General features: G+C 39.0%; 1 protein-coding gene across 1 annotated transcript in view; it reads left to right on the forward strand.

The window, feature by feature from the left end:
• Positions 1 to 24776, forward strand: part of ip6k1 (inositol hexakisphosphate kinase 1) — a 117054-nt gene that overhangs the window by 42038 nt on the left and 50240 nt on the right. The window contains exon 2 of the mRNA XM_059944527.1: positions 2495 to 2876. Coding sequence (XP_059800510.1) covers positions 2654 to 2876 — 223 coding nt within the window. The 5' untranslated portion in view covers positions 2495 to 2653. The remainder of the gene's footprint in view (positions 1 to 2494; positions 2877 to 24776) is intronic.

The following is a 24776-nucleotide window of genomic DNA, read 5'->3' on the forward strand; positions in this document are numbered from 1 at the left end:
GTTGAGGGGGGATTTGATCGAGGTATTTAAAATTTTGAGAGGGATAGATAGAGTTGACGTGAATAGGCTGTTTCCATTGAGAGTAGGGGAGATTCAAACGAGAGGACATGATTTGAGAGTTAGGGGGCAAAAGTTTAAGGGAAACACGAGGGGGTATTTCTTTACTCAGAGAGTGATAGCTGTGTGGAATGAGCTTCCTGGAGAAGCAGTAGAGGCCAGTTCAGTTGTGTCATTTAAGGTAAAATTGGATAGGTATATGGACAGGAAAGGAGTGGAGGGTTATGGGCTGAGTGCGGGTAGGTGGGACTAGGTGAGATTAAGAGTTCGGCACGGACTAGGAGGGCCAAGATGACCTGTTTCCGTGCTGTGATTGTTATATGGTTATATATGGAATTCCTTTGCTTTTGAACTACTAGTAGGCTGTTGCACACCTTCAGTAGCACCATCTTAAATGGGAAGATTCTGTATGTTCATACAGATGGATGTGGCCCGGGAATTATAAAGAGCTGAAGCGTGTAACAGCCAAGAGCGCATTGTGAACAGCGCCACACACCATAGAATGTGTGAGTGTAGCTGCCAATGTCTGTCATAATAATCATCTGTCTACCTTAATCATTATAGCATCGAAAGCCTGCATTCTAACCCACCAAGTGACCCTTCCATTAAGTAAATACACAGGAGTCATTGTAATTCAGTGATTTGAGAGAGATGAATGGCAAAGCAAAACTGCAGTTCCTGACTGCTTATATGTTCAATCTATGCACCACAAAGGCAGTTGCTAGTTCATATTCTGGACTCTGCCAGTTTGATTAACCTCAACCACAGCAGCATTTGGAAAGTTCTGTTGAAGAAACTGATCAGAAATCAGGTAATTTTGGTTGGAATATGGGGCTTTTGTAATATTGAAACATCCAAGATTGAATTTTCTAGTGATATTTGGATTTTCTAAAGGAAACTTTTGGTTAACCACATTACCCTACAGTTTCTACTTTTTCTCGTCCAAGTTTCATTTAACCCTTCGTTCCTTTGTTCTCGTAACTGGTTCTCATAAGCTTTTGCACTCTCTTGAATTTTTTTTCTCTTTGCCAGTCTGGTACACTGTCTGTTCAACCTTGTCAGTAAGCATTGGTATGAACTTGATCAGTTCTCAGCTGAATTTTGCAGTCTTTGACCTGAATAGCAATTAGATTCAGAATGACTCCTCTGGTTTTCATTTCCTCCTCCATGGTCAGAAGCTTTAACAAATACAGTATGTGGTTTCACAGCACCCAGTTTTTTTGGACCTTTTTATCCTACTACTGTAATCTCAATAGCATTTTGCTCAATAATACATTTTTCAACAGTTTAATGAATTGTGCTTGGTAATAATTTCTGAAAATACATACCACATCTTGGTTCTGAAGAACATCAAGTGGCCTCACACTTAGGAATATGGAAAACTGTGGGCAGGCTAGGTGTGCCATTCCTTAAATGTTGCTCGTTAAAAATGGACTACCTAGCACATTGAATCAGAACCGAAGTTCCAGCAACTGATTAGTGATGAGGAGTGAGCTGAGAGCTCTTCCAGCAAGATTCAGGATTTCAAGTTTAATTTATTGAGCAAAAGCTGATGGAGGAGGATTTTTTGTTTTAAAAAAAGCACTGATTTCAAGAAACAATGATATTTTATGTTAAGCTGGAGAAAATTGCTTCGTTGAAGACTTGGAATGCAATTTAATTGGACCACTTAATTGCAACATCCATCAGTCCCTCCTCAGAATAAATCTCATACCACTCTCACTATTTTAAGCTGTTGCATTATCTGCCTTTCTATAGGAGAGTTCCTGTTTGTAAAAATAGACGACTTGTTTGTTTGAAGAGCTGTTGTATTTTCAGTAGTCTTTCTAAGGAGCTTACATCATCACTTGCCTTGCTAGTCACAATGTCCTGCTTGTCATTTTCAGGCCTTCATACACTAGCTGCTTTAAAATTCTGTTAGAAATGGAAACATTGCCACAAGAGGAACAGATCGAATATTCCTAATGTGCATTGGGCGGAACTTCTGTTTGGTTTAAGCGAGTGACTTTTCAAATAGTACATGTGTTGCAGGGTTAATGGTGATTGCACTGATTTCTTGTTCATATCCTTTTGTTGTCTGCCTACTTGTACTAGTATTGACTTTTGTATGAAAATGTTTAGAAAAAGCTAGAGATATTGAATGTTCATTTTCCATTTCAAAAATTAGAATTTAAGCATCTTGGTATTCTGAGTAAAATTAGAATTTAAGTTGCTTGGTATTCTGAGTAAAATTCATTTTACTTCATCAGTTCCAAATTTATGAAAGGTATGAGGCTGTCTTGCAGCCTCTCTGAGGATTGTATTAGTTTTAGGGCTGCTGGAAGCTGATTAAGACTTTTCAGTGACTAGTTAGTTGAAGGCAATGCAAACACTTTAGAAGTGAGGTTCCAGACAGTGGTATCTGAGTTTATATTTTTAATTTTCCTTTTCTTTTTAGAAGCAAACGCTGAGCAGGACTTCTGTGGAATTTGGAACTGCTCATCCCTGAAGATATTGGTCCTGGCTGCTGGTCCTGTGACCTATACATCTGCAGCCAGTGTAGCCAGGCCTATGTGCTGTGCTCCATGTCTCCTCTGAGTAGTGGCTCAGTAACGCAATGTGCCTTTTGGACACCATGGAAGTGGGGAAATATAGTAACAACGCAGTTCCAGAGAGAAGCAAAGGAGTTCTCTTGGAGCCCTTCAATCATCAGGTTGGTGGGCATACCAGTATGATGCGCTATGATGACCATACTGTTTGTAAGCCCCTCATCAGCCGGGAGCAGCGCTTCTATGAGTCACTGCCACCAGAAATGAAAGAATTTACTCCAGAGTACAAAGGTGAGATGTCAAAATTCCTTTAACATAAATTAATAGTAATCCTGTGGAGTTTTTCTAATTCTTTTTTATCTGTCAAATGATTTTAAGTGCAAATCCCAAGGTAAGATTGAATGATATTTGCTACTCAGATGAAAGAACAATTTGGCAGGATTTTTGGCTGTTCTTACATCTTCGATTGAAAATCAATTAATGAAAACCAGATGTGATTTTTATATACATAGTGATAAATCGGGTAAACTGTTAGCTAACCAATTGAAGAATGCTTCGGTTAAATGTCAGATTATTAAGATTCGTCAACAGAATGGTGAATTGACAGTTAACCATGATGAGATAAACAAATCTTTTCAAGATTTTTGTACCTCCCTGTATCATTCTGAATTCCCTCATGATCATAATATCATGCATGATTTTCTTGGGAAATTGAATTTTCCAAAATTATCATTAGATGATCTTTCAATATTAGAAACTTTTATTGCAGATGCAGAAATTAAAGGGGTTGTTTCCTCTATGAATTCTGGGAAAGCACCAGGTCCAGATGGGTTTACAGTGGAATTTTTAAAGTGTTTTTCCTCTACTCTTTCTCCTTGGTTATGCAGGGTTTTTGAAGAAACAATTAGATTAGGTAAACTGCCACAATCTTTTTATAGAGCTTCCATTTCTTTAATATTGAAAAAAGATAGACCCCACTGACTGTGCATCCTATAGACCAATATCCTTATTGAATGTGGATTCCAAGATCTTTTACAAGTTACTGGCGTCCAGGCTGGAGAAGGTATTACCTCAAATTATCTTGGAAGATTAAACTGGTTTTATTAAAAATCGCTATTCTTTTTTCAATATTAGGAGATTATTGAATATTGTTTATACTCCTTCACCTAACACCTCAGAAGGTGTCATTTCATTAGGTGCGGAAAAAGCATTTGATAGAGTTGAATGGCCATACTTATTTGCGGTGCTTGAGAAGTTTAATTTTAGTTCGACATTCATATCCTGAATTAAACTGATATATCATACTCCAGTAGCCTCAGTCTTTACTAACAATCAAAGATCTCCCTTTTTTCGTTTATTTCAGTGTACCAGGCAAGGCTGTCCTCTTAGTCCATTATTATTTGATATTGCTTTAGAACCTTTGGCAATTGCTATTAGAGACTCACCGAACATTTTTGGCATTACTCGTGGGATGGATACACATAAGTTATCATTATACGCAGATAACTTGTTGTTATATATTTCTGATCCTGAGATATCCATTCCTGTAGTTATATCATTGTTGGCTCAATTTAGTAATTTTTCCGGGTATAAATTAAATCTTAATAAGAGTGAATTGTTTCCGTTAAATAGACAGGTTCCAATTTATGAAAATTTACCTTTTAAATTAGTTAATGATTCTTTTATATACTTAGGGATTAAAATTACAAAAAATCATAAGGAGTTATTTAAGGTTAATTTTTTACCCTTAATTGATCAGATTAAATGTTTGTTCACTAAATGGTCACCATTATCTTTATCTCTGATAGGTCGGATTAATGCTATTAAGATGATTATTTTACCTAAGTTTTTATATATATTTCAAGCGGTACCAATTTTTATTCTGAAATCTTTTTTTGACAATGTTGATTCAAAAATTTCCTCATATATATGGCAGAATAAAAATCCTAGATTAGGTAAAAAAAAATATTTACAGAAGGCAAGGAGGGAAGGTGGATTGGCATTGCCTAATTTTAGATTTTATTATTGGGCAATTAATATCTGATATTTGATATGTTGGTTAAAGGATTGGTATTTATCTTTTAGCCCTCATTGGGTAAACCTGGAAACTAAATCTGTACAAGGATTTTCATTGGCTTCCATTTTAGGGACTTCCCTTCGCTCTTTCTAAATTGCAGAAACGAATTGACAATCCGATAGTTAAACATACTTTATGTATATGGTTTCAATTTCAGAAATTTTTTGGGTTGAATCAATTTGTTTTAACTATTCCTATTGTATCCAATTTCTTTTTTCATCCTTCTATTATAGACCAAGCTTATTCAGCTTGGAAGACCAAAGGATTACTACGATTTTCAGACTTATTTTTGGATAATTGTTTTATGTCTTTTGAACAATTATCTAATAAATATAATTTGCCTAGATTTAATTTTTTTTAGATATTTACAGATTAGGAATTTCTTAAATACTGTACTTCCTACCTTTCCAAATCTTGAGTCTTTGGGTATTTTGGAGAATTTGTTAGAACTAAATCCTTCTCAGAGAGAAACTTTATAATATAATTAGGAAAATACGTTCAGAGGCCTTTTATAGGATTAAAGATGATTGGGAAAGAGAACTTAACCTTACTATCCCTATTGAGAATTGGGATAAAATTCTTCAATTAGTTAACTTATCATCTATATGTGCTAAACATTCATTAATATAGTTTAAAGTTGTGCACAGGGCTCATATGTTCAAGGATAAATTGGCTCGTTTTTATTCCCATATAAATCCTATATGTGACAGATGTCATTCTGAGATAGCGTCTTTAACTCATATGTTTTGGTCATGTCCGCTTTTGAAAAAGTATTGGAAAGACATGTTCGATATTATTTCCACGGTACTGAACGTTGATTTACAACCTCATCCTATTACTGCAATCTTTTGTTTACCAATGATGGACTCATCCATTTATCTTCTTCTGCTTGTCGAATGATTGCATTTCTTACATTAATGGCTAGAAGGCCTATTTTGTTGAATTGGAAAGAAATTAATCCCCCTACCGTATTTCATTGGCTTTCTCAAACTATGTTATGTCTAAATTTGGAGAAAATTAGAAGTGTTGTATTTGACCCTTCTATTAAATTTGAAAAGACATGGAGACCATTTATTCAATATTTTCATATGATGTAATTTGACCCTGTTCCAAGCCTATTCGTTTTTTCCGATTTTGATTTTGTATATATGTGTTGAGAGGATCAGAGTTGGCGACACTGATGATTTTGTACTTTTTTTTATATACACTATAAACAGCCCTTTATTCAATTTTTTTTTCTTTTTTTCTCTTTAATAGTTAGTGTTAGGTTGTTAGATTAGTTTTTCTTAGGGTTAATTTTTTTTTCTTTTTCTTTTCTTTTTTTAAATAAATATATATGATACACCTAGTTTTGTTTTGTTTATATGATATTTGTATCATTCATGATTTGGGAAGACTTAACTACATTGTAACTACTGCTTGTGTATCCTTTTATGTTCAGTTTAACTTTGTAAGTTTGTAATCCCACTATTTATGTACTAATCTTATGTTGATAATAATAAAAAGATTGAAAAGATGAGGATTTTTGACTGTTCAATGAATCTGTTGATCTCAGAAGTATTAAATGGATGTATGTATGACCACATAAAGTAGTCTTAACACTAGAGAACAGGATTGTTAAAAAACTCATCCTTAAAGTTTAAGTCAAGCTCCAGGTTTTATTAGTGGATGTATATTGTACTCACCAAACTTGTAATATTGGTTCTAGCATATTCTCCATAAAAATAAGAAATGTAGTCCAGAGTAGAGCATTGAGCTTGTCGTGCCTGCGCTGCCATTCAACATGATCAATATTGAAAGGCCATGGATTCAGTGCCACCTACCTGCCTTTCCCCTTTTACCTTTGTTTTCTTTACTGTGCAAAAATGCCTTAAATATATTTAATGAACTAAACTTTACTGCTTCCCTGGGCAGAGAATTCCATAGATTCTTTGCAAAAGCAGTCCATTCTCATCTGCATATAAAATCTATCCCCTCAATCCTAATGCTAAGTTACCTACCAGTGGAAACAGCTTTCCTGCCTCTATTACTTATGACTTACATAATTTTATGTTTCTATATGATTGCTTCTCATTTCTCTGAATTCTTCTGAGTATAGTGCCATGTACTCAGCCTCTTCCCTTACCTCAACGTGGTAAACCTCCTCTGCACCACCTCCAAAGCTGGTATAGGTTGACTACCATTTATCCAAAATCCAAAAGTTGCTGAAATCTGACCTCACATGTAATGAACAGAGATGAATGAAAAATAGAATAACACTGCATAAAGTGAGAAATGAAGATCTTGATCATGTATCATTAGTGTCAGAGTGAAGGGTGCGCTGATCATGAAATAAGCAAAAATCTATCACAATGAGCTGAAAATTGAAGGTACACTGTGAATGTTCTGCAGGCTGGTTGCAGAAATTTATGAAAAGGCATGGCATTAAATTTTTAAATAATCTACTGATCATCTGTCATCAGAACAAGTCTACGATGCTGATTGTTTTTATGCCTTGCATAAAACATAAGAAAAATAAAATGCAGATACAGTGTACCATAACCTTTTAATCAAAACACAGCATTGTACGTGGAGACTGAAAGCCTGCCATTATTTGTTGTTCAAGAGCTGATTCAGGTATTCTCCCAATGTTGCTGTGCTGCTTCTGTTACCCTACACACATTATACTTTCATTATTTTAATGGTATGTAATTTTTACTAAGTGCATATATGTGATAAACAAGTGTAAGACAAAGACTGCTTACTGGGAGCACGTAAATTCCAAGTCAGAATGGATAGCAATTCCAAGCTATCTCAATATATATTCCAAAATCCGAAACACTTTCGCCCCCAAACATTTTGTATGAGGTACTCAAACTGTACGTCTTTTCTCAAGAAGTCGACCAGGTATGTCGTCACCAATATTCTCTACAATTACAGCATGACCTCCTGCTCTCTCTAGTAAAGAAGGATAGTATTCCATTTGTCTTGATAACCTGCTGCACCTGCTAGCCAATCTTTTGTAATTCATTCACCAGCATTTCTGACTCCCTTAGCACAATAGCATGCTGCAGTCTTTCACATTTTAAATTAGTGGTCACCAACCTTTTTAAGCCCAAGATCTCCTACCTTGGCCTAAGTGAAAGGCAAGATCGACCCCAAATCAATTAGTTATACGCATGCGCACCGGGGCAGAATAGACCAGGAGTAAAACCCTGCAACCCGGAAGTAGAAATAATGTACAAACCCCATTTCCAGAAAAGTTGGGATATTTTCCAAAATGCAATAAAAACAAAAATCTGTGATATGTTAATTCACGTGAACCTTTATTTAACTGACAAAAGTACAAAGAAAAGATTTTCAATAGTTTTATTGACCAACTTAATTGTATTTTGTAAATATACACAAATTTAGAATTTGATGGCTGCAACACATTCAACAAAAGTTAGGACAGAGGTATGTTTACCATTGTGTTACATCACCTTTCCTTTTAATAACACTTTTTAATCATTTTGGAACTGAGGATACTAATTGTCGTAGATTTGCAATTGGAAATTTTGTCCATTCTTGCTTGATATAAGACTTCAGCTGCTCAATAGTCCGTGGTCTCCGTTGTCTGATTCTCCTCTTCATGATGTGCCATACATTTTCAATAAGAGATAGATCTGGACTGACAGCAGGCCGGTCAAGCACACGCACTCTGTGCCTACAAAGCCATGCTGTTGTAGCCTGTGCAGGATGTCTGCCATTGTCCTGCTGAAATAAGCATGGACGTCCCAGCAAGAGACATCGCCTTGATGGCAACATATGTCTCTCTAAAATCCTAATATACGCCTTAGAGTCAATGGTACCTTCACATACATGCAACTCACCCATGCTGTGGGCACTGATGCACCCTCATACCATCACAGATGCTGGCTTTTGCATCTTTTGCTGATAACAATCAGGATGGTCATTTTCATCTTTGGCACGGAGAACTCAACACCCGTTTTTTCCGAAAACCAGCTGAAACGTGGACTCATCTGACCACAGCACACAGTTCCACAGTCTTTCAGTCCATCTGAGATGAGCTCGGGCCCAGAGAACTCGCCGGCGTTTCTGCATAGAGTTGATGTGTGGCTTCCTCCTTACGTAATACAGTTTCAAGCTGCATTTCTGGATGCAGCGACGGACTGTGTTAAGTGACAATGGTTTTCCGAAGTACTCCTGAGCCCAGGTGGCTATAATTGTCACAGTAGCATGACAGTTTCTTAGGAAATGCCGCCTGAGGGCTCGAAGATCACGCACGTTCAACAGTGGTTTCCGATCTTGCCCTTTATGCACTGAGATGTCTCTGAATTCTCTGAATCTTTTCATAATATTATGTACTGTAGATGTTGAAAGACCTAAATTCTCTGTAATCTTGCGTTGGGAAATGTTCCTTTTGAACTGACTAACAATTCTCTCACGAATTTTGGCACAAAGGGGTGAGCCACAACCCATCCTTGCTTGCAAAGACTGAGCCTTTGATGGACGCTGCTTTTATACCCAGTCATGATACCTCACCTGCTACCAATTAGCCTGCTTAATGTGGAGTCTTCCAAAATGGTGTTACTTGAATATTCTGTGCACTTTTCAATCTTATTTTAACTCTGTCCCAACTTTTGTTGAGTGTGTTGCAGCCATCAAATTCTAAATTTGTGTATATTTACAAAATACGGTTAAGTTGGTCAGTAAAACTATTGTAAATCTTTTCTTTGTACTTTTGTCAGTTAAATAAAGGTTCACGTGAATTAACATATCACAGATTTTTGTTTTTATTGCATTTTGGAAAATATCCCAACTTTTCTGGAAATGGGGTTTGTATGAACACTAGGGGTCGCCACCCATTTTTGCACCACGGACCGGTTTAATATTGACAATATTCTTGCGGTCCGGCTGAGAGTGGAGGGTATTAAACACGATCGGAATAGACTCAAAGCGATACTCGAAGCAGGTTCCTTATGTCCAGTCTATTCCGCAATTTAGTTTTCGTGGCTCTCAGCACTTCGCTGCTGTCCTGCTTGCTCACGTTTTTTCCGCTTGGAAAAAACTCAAACGGGTTTGTTTTTAATGCAGGGTGCTTGGACTCAAGGTTCCGAAGCAGTTTTGAGTGCTTCATTGCCTCATTAGACAGCCGCCCTTTGCCAGATGCCTTGGCCAGGTGCGGCTGTTCCCATGCCGGGGCAGTGGCAATCGCAATCCGGAGAGTGCGACAGGGCGTGTGCCTGCACCCCCCTTTTAGGATCTATCGGCTGACAAAAGTTCGTCTCAGGATGACTTTCAGTAGATCGCAGTGAGGTAGTGGCTCTGCTACTTATGAAACCCTGAGTCCAAATTAGGTTGTCTGTGAATATTTTAGCACCGTGTTCCCCACGAACATTCGGTGTGCTAAACAGGTTTAGAGGCAGCACCCTAGTCCGCGCTCTAGTTCAGAAGTAACGGCACTTCCCGTCAGCTGTGTGAGGTGGCCAGTTACCCGAGGCCAACCAGTGATCCCTGGCGCTAGGGTATCATTGCGTTTAGGCAACTGATGACCTTGCATGTATTCAAGTTCACCAGTGGGCGTGACGGGGAATGAGGAAAAGTACAGCTGTCTCATATTGTTTCATATTGCCAAATCATCGTTTCCTCACTGAAGTAAGGGACCACTGAAGTAACCATATAACAATCACAGCACAGAAACAGGTCATCTCGGCCCTCCTAGTCCGTGCCGAACTCTTAATCTCACCTAGTCCCACTTACCCGCACTCAGCCCATAACCCTCCACTCCTTTCCTGTCCATATACCTATCCAATTTTAACTTAAATGACACAACTGAAATGGCCTCTACTACTTCTACAGGAAGCTCATTCCACACAACTAGCACTCTCTGAGTAAAGAAATACCCCCTCGTGTTTCCCTTAAACTTCTGCTTCCTAACTCTCAAATCATGTCCTCTCGTTGAGTACACTCTGTAGTGCGTGGCAGAGGAGCTACACGCATGCGCACTGGGCAGAATGAATGGAACTAAAACCCCACAATCCGGAAACAATCTCTCAAAATTATTTGTATATTTTCATTTTTTCCCAGGATCTACTGGGAAAATCTCAAAGACAGACCAGTTGATCGCAATCGACGGGTTGGCGACTATTTTAAATAATAGCTTGCTATGCTTGGTTTCCTGTTCTGAAGTAATACAATAATCCAATCGTGCTTGCAGCATTCTGGTTTGAGTAAGTGTACGCAAGTGTAAGGCTGTCTTTCATTAATGTGGAAAATGCTGGTTTTGGCTACTAGTTAAAATTCGGAATTTAAAAGTTTGAAATAACTCATCAAAGTACATATGTCACCATTTACAACCCAAGATTAATTTTCTTGTGGACATTCACAGTAAATACAAAGAATCAATGAACAAAATACAACAGTGGACAGGCAACCAATGTGCAAAAGACGACAAACTGCAAACACAAAAAGAAAAAAGAAAAATAATAGATAAGCAATAACTATCGGACATGAGATGAGGAGCCCTTGGAAGTGAGTCCATAGGTTGTGGGAATAGTCCATTGATGGGGTGATGATTTGAAGTTGAGTGAAGTGATCTCCTCTGGTTCAAGAGGAGTAATAACTGTTCCTGAACCTGGGGATGTGGATCCTGAGGCTTCTGAACCTCCTTCCTGAAGGCAGCAGCAAGAAGAAAACATGGACTGTATGGTTAGGTCCTTGATGTTGCTTTCCTGTGACAGCATTCCTTGTAGATGTGCTCAGTTTTGGTGAGGGCTTTACGCGTGATGGGCTGGGCTGTATCCACTACTTTTTGTGGGCTTTTATTGAGAAGTCAGATAAGCAGGCCCCAGAACTAAGACCCACATGGCACCTAGCAATGGAGTTTGCTTGTACTGTGGTGTGGGGTGGAAAAGCTGTGTGTTTGGGATTCATGGCAATTAGGTTTCAGAGTTTGTCATTTTTACATTTATTTTAATAACTTGCATAATTTTTTAGTATTTCACTTTTTAATTCTTGTAGTTTGTTAATTTTTACTTCATTTAAATATATCTAAATTTAAAATGTCACATTAGATTCATTTAAATGTTTTACAAAGCAACTGGCTGTTACCCAGATTTGCATCTTCTCAAACGCTGTTCCCTGAGCTTACTTGCTTCTGAGGCTTTATTGAATATTTCCTGGGTGCTTGATTGGTCTTTGGCATCCAAACAAATGAGAAAAAAATTACAAGTGTTGTGTCCTGGCAGTGGATTAATCCAGCTTCCTTTGGTCCACTAAAGTAATTGATACTAGCACGATTGGGATTCCTGATCACGAAATCAGGTATTCTTTGAATTATGGGTGTGACACACCGTCTAGTATCTAATGAAAATGGCTGCTCCTCGTCTGAGTTTTTATCTTGATTTTTTTTAACTGAATTACTATGTCTAGAAGGTGATGAGATTTGGTTGTCATGCTATTCTGGAATAGACTTTTATCAAAATATGCATTGCACAAGGAATGGAATGGAGAGGCCATGGCTGTTTGTGGTACTATGTGTATAATTGGTGAACACAGACCCACCAGCCTGAGATGTTGGCAGCACTCACTATATTTGCTGGTTTGAAAGCTCAAGAATGTACTTGTATTATAGAAACAGGAACTTGGGTTTGTGTTCCACAAGCGTCAAAGATAGAGGCTATCTAAAGGCAATGGGCAAATCATCTTGATGGGGTAGATTTGACTAAAGACTTCCTTAATCTGAGGATTCAAGAAATCTCAAATTCTACCCAAAATGTTATGGTGCTGAAAATCAACTGAAATATTCAAAGTAGGTTAGAGCTGAGAGCATGATCAGATTGATGGCTTAATAATTAAGAGGTTAACTGACCAACCATTGGTCCAGTAAGCAAATATTATCTCTGGTTGCACATCCAATGGCTTATCAGTCACCATTGTGTGCTCGATGGTCATCTTTTGTAATTCCCACTTAAATGAGGTTTTTTTTTATATACATTCAGTCATCATGAGCTTTTCAGGCTGAGCCAGTATTTAATTGCACATCCCAAGCTGTCCTGAGAAGGTAGTGTGTTGCCTTCTTAAATTACTGCAGTCCTTGAGGTGTGCGAAAACTCACTGATATGGTAGCTGTTATATATATCCACAGCAATATATTTCCAAGTCAGGATGGTGTTGGCTTGGGCGATTTCCAAGTAAAGGTGTTCTGTTTTTTGATTTCAGATTTCCAACGTCTGCATTTTTAAAATTGTAAAACACTACTTAGTGTTTCTAAGTCTGTACTGTGCTCAGTAATATCAAATGTGCTAACAGTCTGACATTTGTAATGAATGCATTATTTCATTTATTTGTTCGTACAATCACAAGGAAATTAATCAGTCCCTTGGTGCTGCTCCATAATTTAATTCATAATGAATCAACATCTTAACTCCACTTAACTCTATTTGTTTTTGTAACCTTTAATACCCATGCTTAACAAAATTCTTAACAAATTTCAGTTTATAAATTTTCATTTGACTGACAACCTCAAAATCTACTTGTGGATATTTCCGAATTTACACCCATGTTTTGTGGATAGTGCTTGATATTGCAATCAAATGACCTAACTCTAAATTTAGGGTTTTGGTTCCCAGTTCTCAGTCCTTCCATAAGAGGAAATTTTTCAGCTACAAAAACAAGTGGCTGGGAACACTCAAGTACTGTGCATGGTGGAAGGGAGTAGAGAGGGAGAAAAACAGGCAATCTTTCAAATCAATGAACATTGATAAGAACTGTAGTAGTAAGAAAGCAACCCTGGTTTATGTTGAGAGATATGGGATGGGTGATACCTTGGTTGCCTTTATGAAACTTCTTAATAATCTCAAATATACTCATTCTATCATTTTTTTTCTGAAGACAAGGTAAGTCTTGCAAATCTGCAGCTTTATTATTTATCATTTTGGTCTAAGTATCATTCCTGTTCCAAGAATAGAGGTTATTTTCTGAATTCAGTGTGATTCTCTGTATGGTAGGGTGGGTGCAGAGGGAGTTGAACTGAAAGCTCTAGTAACCATGATATAAAACATAGGACAATGCAGATATGAACAGGCCTTTTGGCTCTCAATATTCTGATGTATGATTAAACCAGTTGTTCCTGTCTGAACATGTTCCATATCCGCACATTCTCTTAATTGTCTAGCTTTGTTTTCTCTCTGCTCCTTCTTTCTTATTCCCTCTTTCTCCTTTCTCCCACCTGTTTGTTCTACTCCCCTAAGTGGTCCACCATAGTTAATGAAGTGCAAGTTTGAATTTGGAAAAGTATTTACTCTATTTCCTACTTATACTGGCCTTTTGCACTCAGTTTCTGTAACTCCTTTGAATCTTGATTATGCTTAGTACTATTTCATTGTGTTGATAATTATTTTATATTGATACTGAAAATATTAGACTATAGAATTAAGACTCTTCGCAGAGTTAAGCCATTGAAAGCTTTTGAACTTATAGTCCTTTAACGTCTTTTGACTATTTTTACTGTGCCCATAGACTTTTTTTTATCAATTATGCTATTGTTTGCACTGTTGTAACTGTGTGGTTTTGTGCAGGTCTTGTAGCTTTAGTTTTTGGTCTTGTTTGTCTGGTGGATTTGGAGCTCCTTTCCGGGGAAAGTGCTAAGACGGTGGCGTGATATTAATATGCAGCAGCCTTTCTGGACTCTGGATTGGGGATTGCTAAACGTTATGTGGATTTTCTAGTGTAGTCTGTTTTGTCATATGCTTTTGTGATATCATTCTGGAGGAACGTTGTCTCATTTTTTAACTGCATTGCATTTGTGGTTTCTAAATGACAATAAACTGAATCTGAATCTGAGTCTGCTCTGCCATTCCACCATGACTGATCTTTTATTCCTCTCAACCCCATTCTTCTGTCCTCTCCCTGTAATCTTTGATACCCTTACTAATCAAGAAACTATTATTCTCTGCTTTAAATTTGCTCAATCATTTGACCATGGCAATGAATTTTCATCACTTACTGGCTAAAGAAATTCCTCTATTCTAAAGGGGCATCTTCTATTCTGAGGCTGTGCCCTCTGGTCCTAAACTCTCCTACTATAGGAAACATATCTCCACGTCAACTGTATCTCGGCCTTTAAATATTAAATAAGTTTAAGTGAGATTTTGCGCCCGCATCCCATTTTTATAAATTCCAGTGATTACGGGCTCAGAGCAATCAAAAACTTTTCATACAATACTTTAACCCCTTCACTCCTGGACTAATTCTTGTGGATGTCCTCTAGACCTTCTCCAGTGCTTTCTCTGAACTATTCTTTCTTAGATGAGGGGCCCATAACTGCACACAAAACTCCAAAGATGATCTGACCAATGCCAAAAAAGTGCTTCAGCATTACATCATTGCTTTTATATTCCAGTCCTCTTGAAATTAATTCTAACATTGCATTTATCTCCAGCTATTCTGGCATGGATATTGTGTAATGATCCTGAATTGGTTAGGGAGTTTAAGTTAAAATAATTCTTAGGGGCAAGTTTCACCCTGAAATATGAGAAGGAGGAGCTAAAGTGAGATGTTTCAGTATTACAGTGGAGTAAGGGAATTGCAGAGGCATGAGAGAGTAGTTGGTCAGAATTGATTGGAAAAGAACACTGGCAGGGATGATGGCAGACCAGCAACAACTGAAATTTCTGGAAGTAATTCGGAAAGCACAGGATATATACATCCCAAAGAGGAAGTGGTATTATAAAGGAAAGACGACATAACAGTAGCTAACAAGACAAGTCAAAGCCAACATAAAATCCAAAAAGAGGACATTAGAGCAAAAGTTAGTGGGAAGTTAGAACATTTGGGAGCTTTTTAAAAACCAACTGAACACAATTTTAAAAAATCATTAAGAAGTTCAAGATGGAATGTGAAAGTAAGCTAGCCAATAATATTAGAGGATACCAAAAGTTTCTTCAGGTACCTAAAGTTTAAGAGAGGTGAGAGTGGATATCGGACTGCTGGAAAACAAATAATGGGAGACAAGGAAGTGGCAGACCAACTGAGTAAGTATTTTGCATCTGTTTTCACTGTGCAGGATATGGTGGAAGTTCCACCTGTCATGGGTCATGAAGTGTGTGAAGTTACCATAACTAGTGAGAAGATTCTTGAAAAACTGAAAGGTCTGAAGGTAGACAAGTCACCTGTTCCAGATGGTGTACACCACAGAGTTCTGAAAGAGGTGGCTGAGTTCACTAGATTTTGGAATGGTTCTGGAAGACTGGAAAATTGCAAATGTCACTCAGCTTTTCAAGAAGGGAGAGAGGCAGAAGAAAGGAAACTATATGGTTAGTCTGACCTCAGTGTTTGGGAAAATGTTGGAGTCGATTATTAAGGATGAGGTCTCAGTTCTTGGAGGCATATAATAAATAGGTTGTAGTCAGCATGTTTTCCTCGACGGAAAATCTTCTCTGACAAATCTATTGGAATTCTATTAAGAAATAGCATGCAGGATAGACAAAGGAGAATCAGTGGAAATTGTGTACTTGGATTTCCAGAAGGCCTTTGACAAGGTGCTACACATGAGGCTGCTTAACAAGCCCCAAGCATAGAGTGTTACAGAAAAGATTCTAGCATGGATAAAACAGTGGCTGTTTGGCAGGAGGCAAAGAGTGGGAATGAAAGGAGCCTTGTTGGCTTCCGGTGACTGTTCTGTGTTGGAAGCAATTCTTTTTATGTTATATGTCAGTGATTTGGATGATGGAATTGATTGCCTTGTGGCCAAATTTGCAGACAATATGAAGTAGAGAGGCAAGTAGTTTTGAGGAAGTGGAGTGAGTACAAAAATATTAGGAGAATGGGCAAAGAAGTGACAGATGGAATGCAGTGTCTGACATGCACTTTGGTAGAAGAAATTAAAGGGTTCACTATTTTCAAACTGGAGAGACAATACGTAAAGAGACTGGGGATTCCTTGTGCAGATTTCCCTAAAGATTAATTTGCAGGTTGAGTGGGTGGCAAAGAAGGCAAGTACACTGTTAGCATTCATTTCAAGAGAACTAGAATATAAATTAAGAATGTAATGTTGAGACTTTATAGCACTGGTGAGGCCTCACTTGGAATATTGTGAGCAGTTTTGGGCCCCTTAGAAAGGATGTGCTGAAACTGGAGTGGGTTCAAAGGAGGTTTACGGAAATTATTCCAGGATTGAATAGCTTGTTAAATGAAGGGCATTTGATGGCTGTGGACCTGAATTCACTGGAGTAGAGAAGAATGAGGGGTGACCTGATTGAAACCTGTCGAATGGTGAAAGGCTTTGAGAACGTGAGTGGGGAAAAGATATTTCCTATGGTGGGAGAGTCTAAGACCAGAGGACGTAGCCTCAGAATAGAGGTGTGTCCTTTTAGAACAGAATTGAGGAGGAATTTCTTTAGCCAGAGAGTGGTGAATCTATGGAATTCTTTGCCACAGGCAGCTGTGAAGGCAAAGTCGTTGGTTATATTTGAAGCTTTCTTGACAATACCTGCCCCTCCTGCAGTTTTTGTGTTATCTGCGAAGTTGGCCACAAACCTATTAATTCATTCATCCAAATCATTAATGTATAATGTGAAAAGAAGCAATCCTAAAGCCGACCCTGTGCACTCATCACCTGCAGCCAACCAGAAATTGACCCTTTATTCCTACTCTTTGCCTCGTCAGACAGCTAATCTTCAATACATGATAGTATCTTTCCTGCAAAACAAAGTGCTCTTATTGTTGCAACTAAGAGTCAGTCCAGCAACAATTTGCATAACTCATAAAGGATAATTTTGTATTAGCTTTGAGTCAAAGTCCAGTATCTGCAGATGCTACAATCTGAAATAGAAATTGGAAATATTGGGAATGCACCTTCAACTTGAAATGTTAAGCTTCCACAGCAGCTGCTTGGCTTGCAGAGTGGTTCCAGCATTCTCTGTATATATTCAATTTACATGTTAATTAGTCAGCATGTGTTTTCACACATTTCATTGGAGCAGCTATTAAATGAAAATATGCTGGGCTGGCTAATAGCAGGTTAAGTAAACTAAAACTGAGTGAGCTGCAACATGTTCCCAATGTCCCTATGTAGATGCAGCTTAATACAAGTGAGATAATTTCCAAAGTGGTGACGGTGCTACTGCAATCAAACAGTAGTCTTCTCTGGGTTCTGATACCTGTATCACATTCTAATGCTAAAATAAGACGGCCTATATTTACTTTGAAAGCTTGATGGATTTAGTAATGTTATTTTAAGAACATTTATGCTAGTTACTCAGCCATATGGAGACGTTTGTAGCATTGATTCTCCCTGAGGGCAGAGGTTGTCCCTATTCTCAATTTCTCAAGAGTTAAAGTAGGAAAGTCAAAACTTATTTTTTTTATCTCCTCTTGTGCTATCACCTCCCCCAGTCCCCCAAAGATTAAGGATGTCTAGCATTTGGGTTCTGCAGGAATTTGAGGCCACTATGGGAATGATATTGATGGGTTTGAGAGATAGAAACTTATAATGCTTCATATGATTACTTCTGTGTGCTCCTCATTTGAGGTTTTCAATATTATTCCAAATTGTTTAATTTGAGTGTTCATGGGGGAGATGTTCCCAGGAGTCGGTAGAAGTTGTATTTAAAAGGAGCATGTAAATTGAGTATATTGAGTATATATCATCCCTGTCCACCGTGACAGCTTGGAATGAAGTGTCTGCTTCAGGGATCTGGGGTCAGGCATGCAAATCATGCAACTTTTGAACATGCCAGGCATGGAAAAGAGTCACAGTCAACATTTTGGGCAGAGACCCTTCATAGAACTCTGCCTGAAACGTTGACTATAGATGCTTCCTCCAGCATTTTGTGTGTATTGCTTGGATTTACAGCATCTGCAGATTTTCTCTTGTTTGTGGAAGGACAACCAATGTCAGCTGCTTCTCTCAAGCCAATACACCCAAATACATTGGTTATCCTTTCATTGGATTTGAAAGATTTTGGAGCAGTGGGATTTATATTTTTCCAGAATGTCTCTGCAGTAAGTTATCTTGGTCTCTGAAGCATGCGGGAGGACAGAATCACTGCTACTTGGGTTTTGTATTACATATGAGGTGTTTATAGTCCTCCTCAATCCCAATTGAAGGTCCAGGTAAATTCCGTCATTGACATTTGCCTTTGCTGAGAGTTGGCTCCTAAGAATGTGTTGAGATGGGCGTTTTCCAGATCCTCGCTGTGAGCCTTAATTGCTCAGTGATGCAGTAAGAGCAGGTTGGAAGTTTATCTGTGCTTTGGTGAAGGAGTTGATAATGCTTTGATGTCTGTTCTCTGAATAAAACCGTAGGAGCAGAGTTAAGCCTTTTGACCCATCAAGTCTGCTTTGCCATTTCATCAAGGCTGATTTATTTCCCCCAACCCCATTTTCCTGCCTTCTCATAATGTTTGACTCTGACAAATCAACCTCCCCTTTAAATATACCCATTACATGTTCTCAATAGCTACCTGTGGTAATGAATTCCACAGATTTCCCTCCCTCTGGTTAAAGAAATTCTTCCTCTCTTTCTAAAGATACGTCCTTGTATTCGGAGGCTGTGCCCTCTAGTCCTGTGCTCCCCTCCCCACACACACAAAAGGAAACCACATCTACCCTATCTAGGCCTTTCAATATTTGCTAGTTTTCAATGAGATCCCATCCCCCTTCATTCTTCTAAACTCCAGTGAGTACAAGCCCAGAGGCCTCAAAAACTCTTCATATGTTAACCCTTTATTCCCTGGATCATTCTTGTGAACCACCTCTAGACTGTCTCTAATGCATCAGATAATTTGGATAAGAGGCCAAAACTGCTATTGGTACTCCAAGTGTGTTTTGACCGCTGCCTTGGCTCAGAATTACATCCTTGCTTTTATGTTCTCGTTGTCTTGAAATGAATGCTAACTTTGTATTTGCCTTCCTTGCCACCAAGTACATACAAATATAAGTATTCTTTACATCATTCTCATCAGACCAGATGAGTTCAGAATCATGCCGTCAGTTCTAATCAACAAGCTCCAAAACCTGGGCTTCTGTAGCTTCCTCTGCAACTGGATTTTTGACTTCCTCAGTCTGTACGGATGAAAAATTACATTTTCTCTTTGCTGACAATCAGCACTGGCGCACCTTAAGGATGTGTGCTCAGCCCACTGCTCTATTCCTTCTACAACCATGATTATGTGGCTAGGCACAGCTCAAATGCCATCTATTTATTTGCTGATGACACAACTATTATTGGCAGAATTTCAGATGATAGCAAGGAGGCCTACAGGAGCACGATAGATAGCTAGTTGAGTGGTGTCACAGCAACAACCTTCCACACAACATCAGTAAGACCAAAGAATTGATTGTGGACCTCAGGAAGAGGAAGTCAAGAGAACACACACCAGTTCTCATCGAGGAATTGGAAGTGGAATGAGTAAGTGGTTTCAAGTTCCTGGTGTCAACATCTGACGATCTAGCCTGGGCTCAACATATTGATGCATAGAACATAGAAATCTACAGCATATTACAGGCCCCCTAGCCCACAATGTTGTGTCGACCATGTAACCTACTCTAAAATTGCCTAGAATTTCCCTACCACATAGCCCTCTACTAAGTTCCATGTACTTATCTAAGAGTCTCTTAAAAGACCCTATTGTATCTGCTTCCACCACCGTTGCCAGCAGTGCATTCTATGCATCCAGCACTCTGTGTGTGGAAAAACTTGCCCCTGACATCCCGTCCTGTACCTGCTTCCAAGTATCTTAAAGCTATCTTCCCTCAGGTTAGCCATTTCAGTTTTGGGACTGCCATAGGGTCTCTGCCCTAAATGTCGACTGTACTCTTTTTTATAGATATTGCCTAGCCTGTTGAGCCCCTCCAGCATTTTGTGTGTATTGCCACAGATGAGATACCTTCCTTCTAAACTGGAAGATGTCTGTCACTGCTCTCAGCTCTAAATTCACAGAAACCACTGCACTTAAATGCTCCCCTCTACAGTTAAAGTCTTGTCAGAAGTGCTGTTCATGGAAGAGTTGCTGTGAAAAGGCCATCCCTTTAAGGTGGCAACAAAGCCAATTGACTCACCTACAAACAAAATCGAGGACTGGGGTGCTAAGCAATGTCAATAAGTGCTCAGGACTAATGAGTCAAAATTTGAAAGTTTTGGCTCAAACAGGAGGCAGTTTGTTCATAGAAGAGCTGGAGAGTGCTACATGGAAGAGTGTCTACAGCCAGTAGTGAAGCATAGCAGAGGTTCCATGAAGGTTTGGAGTTGCATTTTTGCAAATGGAGTTGGTGATCTGGCCAGAATTAATGGAATCTCCAATACCGAGAAGTACAAGCATATACTCATCCATCACGCGAAACCATCAGGAAGGCATCTGATCAGTCCCAACTTCATCCTGCAGCAGGACAATGACCCCATGCACATGGTCAAGGTCATAAAGGGCCATCTTCAGCAGAAAGAACAAGGAGTTCTGCAACAGGTGGTACGGCCTCCACAGAGCCCTGATCTCAACATCATTGAGGCTGTTTGGGATTACCTGGAGAGGCAGAAGCAATGTCTACAGAACTGTGACAAGTTCTTCATGCTTGGAGCAACCTACCAGCCAATTTTCTTATAAAACTGCACAACAGTGAACCTGTGAGTTTGAAGCAGTTTTAAAGGCAAAGGGACAGGACTGTGTATATATGTGATATTAAAACTGATTTTATTTCATTTGTTTGGTAGAGGAGGTGAGAGTCTCTTCATGGGTGCCAATTATAATATACTTCAGAGTAGTCCATTATCTGTAGGCACTGCTGCACCTATTGGCTCTTGAAGAAATCTGTGAGGTGCTGTCTGAGAAGAGCTGTTTTTGTGAACTTTGACATAGAACTATTTGCTGCATTGTTTCTGATGTTTTTGGACTTGGTTGATGGCAATGATTGTGTAGTCAGTGTTCAGTCTGGGAGTGACGTCATCCTGATGGCATGATGTGCACACCTTGCATCATTAGACCACAAAATAAAGGAGCAGAATTAGGCCACTTGGCCCATCAAGTCTGCTCTGCCATTTCATCATGGCTGATCCAATTTTTCTCTCAGCCCCCATTTCCTGGTTTCTTCTCACTTCCCTTCATGCTCTGACCATTCAAGAATCCATTAACCTCTGCTTTAAATATACATATAGACTTGGCCTCCACAGCTGCCTGTGGCAAAGAATTCCACAGATTCTCCACTCTCTTGTTAAAGAAATTCCTCCTCATCTCTGTTCTGAAAGGATGCCCCTCTATTCTGAGGCTGTGTCTTCTGGTCTTAAACTCTTCCACCATAGAAAACATCTGCTCTATACAGTCAGCCCTCCTTATCTGAGGGGGATTGGTTCTGGGACCCCTCACATATACCAAAATTTGCAGATGCTCAAGTCCCTTATGCAACCTGTCTCTATCCAGTGGACCTTAGGACCCAGCGGAACCCCAGACCTTACTTAACCTGTCTCAGTGAGTTGGACATTAGGACCAAGTGCCAGTGCTCTGAATGCGCAGTGTTTCTGTTCACGAAAATAATCATGATCACGACTGAAAATAAATTGGAAATAATAAAGCGTTTGGAAAGAGTAAAACACCATCGGTCATTGGAAAAGCATTAGGCTACAGTTGGTCAACGATTGGAACAATTTTAAAGATAAAGTGAGAAAGGCCCTGCCCCAATGAAAGCTACAATTATTACTAAGCGAAGTAGTGGTTTAATTATTGGGTTTTGGGTTTTTGATCCTCCACATCAACCCTGCACAGTGGAAAGCACACTCGGGAGCGATTTGTCCCGAGTCCCGAGAATTTCTGTTACCAAGCCCGGCACTGAAACATGCGCTCTTAAGTGTTTTATATGCATAGAAAGGTAAAATATATACCATATACTAAGACAGACGTTTGACTAACTGACGCTAAATAATACCGGATGTACCTGCTCCGACTTAGTAAGAGAACTTCCTATTTTTTTTTATCCTGATCCACAATAACCCACACAAGTCCTCCCATATACTTTAAATCATGTCTAGATTACTTATATTACCTAATACAATGTAAATGCTATGTAAAATAGTTGTTATGCTGCATTGTTTAGGGAATAATAACAAGAAAAAAAAGTCTGTACATGCTGGAACAACAATTGTTGGAAGAGCACTTCTGGGTTTTCGCGATCCGCGGTTGGTTGAATTCGCGCGTGCGGAATCTGCAGATAAGGAGGGCCGACTGTAATTCGATAGGTTGCTATTAGGTCACCCCTCTTCCTTCTGAATTCTAGTGAATGCAATCCAAGAGACATCAAATGTTCTTTGTATGACAAGCCATTTACTCCTGGAATCATTTTCATGAATCTCTTGAACCCTCTGCAGTTTCAGCACGCCCTTTCTAAGACAAGGGGCCTAAAACTTCCCTCAATACTCTGTGAGGCATCACTAGTGCTTTATAAATTCTCACAATTATATCCTTTTATGTTCTGGTCCTCTTGAAATGAATGCTAACATTGTATTTGCCTTCCTCACCTCAGATTCAATCTGCAAATTAATCTTTAGGGAATCCTCCACAAGGACTCCTGAGTCCCTGTGTGGCTCTGTTTTTTTTGTATTTTCTCACCATTTAGATAATTGTCAACCCTTTTATTTCTTCTACCAAAGAACATGACCATATACTTCCTGACACTGTGTTCCATCTGCCACTACTTTACCCATTCTCCCAATCTAAGTCTTTCTGTAGTCTTTTTTACTTCCTCAAAACTACCTGCCCCTTAGCCTATCTTCATATTGTCTGCAAATTTAGCCACAAAGCCATTGATTCCATCATCCAAATCATTGATGTGTAAAAAGAAGCACTCCCAGCATAGAACCCTGTGGAATACCACTAGTCTCTGGCAGAAAATGCTGCCTTTATTCCCACTTTTTGCCTCTTGTTAAACAGCCTCATGTGTGACACCTTGTTAAAAGCCTTCTGAAAACCCAAATACAGAGCATCAACTGATTCGCCTTGTCTATGCTGCTTGTTATTTCTTCAAAGAATTCCAACAGATTTGTGAGGAAAGATTTTCCCTTAAAGAAACTATGCAGACTTCGGCCTGTTTTAGCTTTTGCCTCCAAATACTCTGAGACCTCATCTTTTAATAATCGACTACAACATCTTCCCAACCATTGAGGTCAGACTAACTAGCCTATGGTTTCCTTCTGCCTCTCTCCCTTCTTGAGGAGGAGTAAAATGAGCAATTTTCAAGTCTTCTGGGACCATACCGGAATCTAGTGATTCTTGAAAGATCTTTACTAATACCCCCACGATCTCCTCAGCCAACTCTTTCAGAACCCTAGGATGTACACCATCTGGTCCTAGTGATTTTATCTATCTTCAGACCTTTCAGTTTCCCAAGAACCTTCTCTCTAGTAATGGTAACTTCACACATCTCGTGACCCCTGACACCTGGAGCTTCCACCAAACTGCTAATGTCTTCCATAGTGAAGCCTGATGAAAAATGCTTATTCAATTCATCTGCCATTTCCTTGCCCCTCATTATTACCTCCAGCATTGTTTTCAATGGTCTGATATCCACTCTTGCCTCTTTTATACTTTATGTATCTGAAGAAACTTTTGCCATCCTCTTTAATATTATCACCCAGCTTTCACATTGCATCTTTACCTCAATGATTTTTTAATTGTCTTCTGTTGGCTTATAATTGCTTCCCATCCCCTAACTTCCCCTAACTTTTGCTCTATTATTTCCCCTTTCTTTGGCTTTTATGTTTGCTTAGAATTTTCTTGTTTGCCATGGTTGTGTCATCTTTCCTTTAGAAACTTCCTCTTTAGAATGTTTATATCCTTTGCCTTCCGAATTTCTTCCAGAAATTCTAACCATTACTGCTCTGCTGTCATCCCTGCCAGTGTTCTTTTCCAATCAATTCTGGCCAACTGCTCTCACAGAGCTCTGTAGTTCCCTTATCCACTGACCTTAGCTTCTCCTCCTCAAATTTCAGGGTGAATTAGATCATGTTATGATCACTTACCCCTCACTGTTCTTTTACCTTAAGCTTTTGCATCAGTCTGGTTCATTGCACAACACCCAATCCAGAATAGCTGGTCCCCTAATAGGCTCAATCATGAGCTATTCTACAAAGCCATCTTGTAGGCATTCTC

The sequence above is a fragment of the Hypanus sabinus genome, chromosome 19, assembly GCF_030144855.1.
Source record: "Hypanus sabinus isolate sHypSab1 chromosome 19, sHypSab1.hap1, whole genome shotgun sequence".
In the NCBI taxonomy this organism is placed as follows: Eukaryota; Metazoa; Chordata; class Chondrichthyes; order Myliobatiformes; family Dasyatidae; genus Hypanus; species Hypanus sabinus.